At 32.9% G+C, this 4,010-nt stretch overlaps 1 protein-coding gene across 1 annotated transcript; it reads right to left on the bottom strand.

Moving 5' to 3' along the window:
- Positions 1 to 487: 487 nt before the first annotated feature.
- Positions 488 to 2,425, bottom strand: LOC128165958 (5-hydroxytryptamine receptor 1A-beta-like). The gene is made up of 2 exons (XM_052830888.1): positions 2,320 to 2,425; positions 488 to 1,427 (listed from the first exon to the last, which is right to left on the bottom strand). The coding sequence occupies exons 1-2, from the start codon at positions 2,331 to 2,333 to the stop codon at positions 488 to 490; spliced, it is 954 nt and encodes a 317-aa protein (XP_052686848.1). The 5' UTR covers positions 2,334 to 2,425.
- Positions 2,426 to 4,010: the final 1,585 nt, after the last annotated feature.

Below are 4,010 nucleotides of genomic sequence, written 5' to 3'. Positions count from 1 at the left end.
GGATTTCTTTTTAATATAGAGAATATACTTATTTTATTGTTTATTTCGATATATAGGAAATATGTCACACTATGGAAGTGTCCCATTCCATCTTAAAATTCACGCTATTCGCAGGGCTAAATATGACAAATACATGTATCACCCTGTTATATATTCTACCATGAAACGAAAGAATAATTTCTTTCAACGAGAGTTATCCGTTTTTCATAGGATCATTGCACCGCAAGTCACGATGACAAATGAAACAAATTAACCTGGTTCCAATTGTCGGTGGTACGAGGTAATAAGTCCGCTGGCTAAATACATATGTAGATGTCGCTGAACCGGAAGTTGATGTAGAATAAATGTTTCTATCACTTTAATAGCTATGAATCAAACAGCGATATCGATAATATTTGATAATCTGCATTGTCGTTGTATTATTACAAACTTGTATTGAACGTTATATAATATCTAATCATATTCGATATCTTTGTCACGAATTTGTCTAAACATTTTGTTTGTTCGTTGTACATGTCGAACAGCAAATGTTTTTTATGGCTGTAGTGGCACTCTTTAAATGACGTTGAACACGCAGTACCGCTATGAAATATATGAAAGGACTCAAAATAGAGTTTATTAACCAGGCAAACTGCGCAGCCACCAGAAGTTTCCCCTCCAAACTTCGTAAACTGTGCAATGACAAAATATAACACAGTAGAAACAGTATGGCCGAGGACATGTAGGAAAAGAGAATAACAGAGGTCACCAGAGACATTTTGATGATATTGTTTTCAACGTTACGTTTGTTAATAGATCGTTGTTCCAGTTTGCGGGTCTTCCGTACGTGGAAAGTCACAATCAGGAGGGTAGGGATGATAATAAGGTAGACTCTAAATGTTACGATCACGTAGATGGGTGACTGTATACCAGATTCATATCGAAGCAAGAAGTACAAGACAGCAAAACACGCACTCAGAATCCACAAAACTGATGATGCCCCAATTAAGTGTCGCATGGTGATCTTGTTAACCTTGATTGGCTCTGAAACCATGTAACTTCGGAGTCCGAACAGCAATACCACGTGGACTGCGCTCGAATGGGTGGCGCCATAAAAGACGATCAGAAATACCTTGCAGGGTAGATCTCCAAGCGTAAAGTGGGTGTCATCTATTCTTGCATGAATGAAATACAGACACAAGTTCACGAGATCCGTGAATATTATAGAGCCGATGACATAAAACACCGTGCGATGATATGCCTTGTCGAACACGATTTTAGAGAGCGTGAGCACATTTCCGACAATTCCAAAAATAGATATAACGAGGACCATCTGAATTTGAAGATCATTTTCGCTATGGAAATAAACTGGTATGTTTTCTGAAAGATCTACAAATCTCAAATCGGTTGAGGAAGAATTTGTCATGTTGTAGGTACTGTTGAAATCACTGAAAATAAAGCAGAAATTGATGACATTAATATTTTTAATGAATGTTCATTAGTAAAACAAAATAAATTTCTTTTATTTTATGGATGAAAGTTTTTTTTATCTGTTTTTCAATGTTTTGCAGGAGGTTACATAAAAATACCAAATAGTAACATTTCTGAGAATTATACATTGGAATTGTGAATTACAATTGAGACAAAAATGTGAACTATCTTAAAGAATTTACTACATGTAGGGGAAAATATTCTCAATATGATTTTTTTTTTTAAATTTTACATGTATATTAACTAACAAGAGTGGTTATATGGCTCTAAAAGTCACAGTTACATGCATATATCTATCCTATAGCACACGTGTAACGTTGACTTAATTTTTTACAATCATTTGGAAACTGCGCCTTACAAAAGTGAAATTATGTAGTACATTTTTAAGGTACTACCATTTGTGATTAAAAAAAAAAAAGCAATATGATATTAATCGTGATGATCATAACTTCTTAAAATCGTGAAACTCCTCCCCCAACTAAAAGTGGGGCCCGAAAGTGAGCCAAAGTTTATCATACAAATGTATAAAATAACCCAATCATGCTAAAAAGTGCAATAAAATCGGAATTAACCTTTTCATACACGCATATCTTACATTGTAAATATTATATCAAACTAGAGAAAAAAACCCAAGCATGTATATATTGGTATGAAAAGAAAATAGATATTCAATATCACCCATGCAACAACTTGTTTCCATACCTCGCTGAAGGTGCAGAGAAAACAAAGAGGGTATGTAAAATAAGTTTCGAGTTTTTCGCTTGTTCTGTTCTTTTCTACTTTTAACATATTAGCAGAGGTTTATAAAAAAGACCAGGGATAGAATACAAGAGAAAAAAATCTACTTACTTATATTGAAGCATGGTAAAGCTGGTATAATGTGTATCAGAACAAATTTCTACTTCACAAATCGTAACACTCTATGTCTGTGATGCATATAAACACTGGCAGCTGATGCAAAACGAGATATATCGTATAAGAAAAAAACCTTCTCTGACGTAATCGATTTTAATCTGACAGCGCATCATAGATTATTTTCCACGTTGTAGAATTCAATACCAGACTTCACATCGGAAAAACATCGATTATATTTTTTTTAAACTTACAATATAAATGTATGACATTTTGATTATCAGCTTATTGATTCTAAACTTAGATATACTACATAGATACCATATTAATTTTCTTGCCTATACATGTAAAACGAGTGCAAATAATGAAGAATAACAACTCAGAATTAAAATATACTGATTGTCATTACGTATTAAACCAGCAACATTTTTGTCCTGCAGCTCTTTTATGATATACATTTTTTCTCGCGTAAATAGTTATCAAGCAGTGTTCATTGGTTTCGCTGTATATAAATGAAAATGTCAGTTTGTTAATCTAAAGAGTTCAGATAGCGATAGTTGATTTGCAATTGAATAATAACACATTAATACGATGAAGGGCACCATGAAGTAAATGACTGTATTGCTTTTCATAAACTTGCCGAGAATTGGTGGATAATGCCATCAATATTATTTTCATTGGTCAGTCATTCAATTTTCCTTTTTTATATTAATTATTACGGCTGCAACATATTTACTGTAATAAACAAGAAAATGGAAAATAAGCTTCATGAACGAGTCTATCATACTTAATTAGAGAGGTCAAATGGCTGAAGCAATTTTTTTTAGACTATTTTAATCTCCTTAGAAAGAAAAGCTCTATACTTCGATGTATAAAATGTAAAAAATTATAACATAAAATATTCGAATATTTTCTTTACTAAAATTTTACTTACGGCCAAAATTAATCCTCCTTTTCCTTACCCTGGCACAATGATGTAACGGTTCATGTTACATAGAAACCGACAAGTATAGGACATGTACACTTGTGATGTCTGCATGTATTCTAAATGATTCATTTATAGGTCATATCGCAGATGTATGCAGCTTTATACAACACCATCTAGCAAATATATTAGTACAATGAACACATTTACACCACCAAAACGTGATTCGCGTCTTACTAGCTTATGCTAGTTGTCCAAAAATATATTAAGTTTGGTAATTCAGCGTTCAAAATTGAGATCAGAAAGATATTTTCACCAAGCCCTTTAAGGATATTGTACTTTGAGGGTAATATAAAATCGTCTTGGTAGTAAGTAAAGCACAGCACCAATTGTAAATTAATTCGTTAATTGATTGTTGAAAAAAACTTATCAAATTGAGTCTCGTTAAAGCTATGCATGCCCAGATGATTTATTAAGTTTGTTTACAGCTGTTGAATATTTGATAATTCTTTGTCACTAGTAATGTAAAGTAATGTAATTGTCTTGAATCCGGGACCAAATGGTTGATAAACATCTAGCATATGCATGCGTTCAGTGAAAATCAAATGGGAGTGAAAGCAAATCCTATGATACTTTCACCTGCAGGTTTATAGAAATTAAGAGAATATGCTAATTAAATTGATGGAACCGAAGACGCTAAAGATAATAAACATGAAATCAATGGAGAAGTACATCAAAGACATCTGTGAGTCACAGAACTAAT

This window comes from Crassostrea angulata, chromosome 10, assembly GCF_025612915.1.
Source record: "Crassostrea angulata isolate pt1a10 chromosome 10, ASM2561291v2, whole genome shotgun sequence".
Taxonomy (NCBI): domain Eukaryota; kingdom Metazoa; phylum Mollusca; class Bivalvia; order Ostreida; family Ostreidae; genus Magallana; species Magallana angulata.
This window is presented reverse-complemented; position numbering and strand designations above follow the sequence as displayed.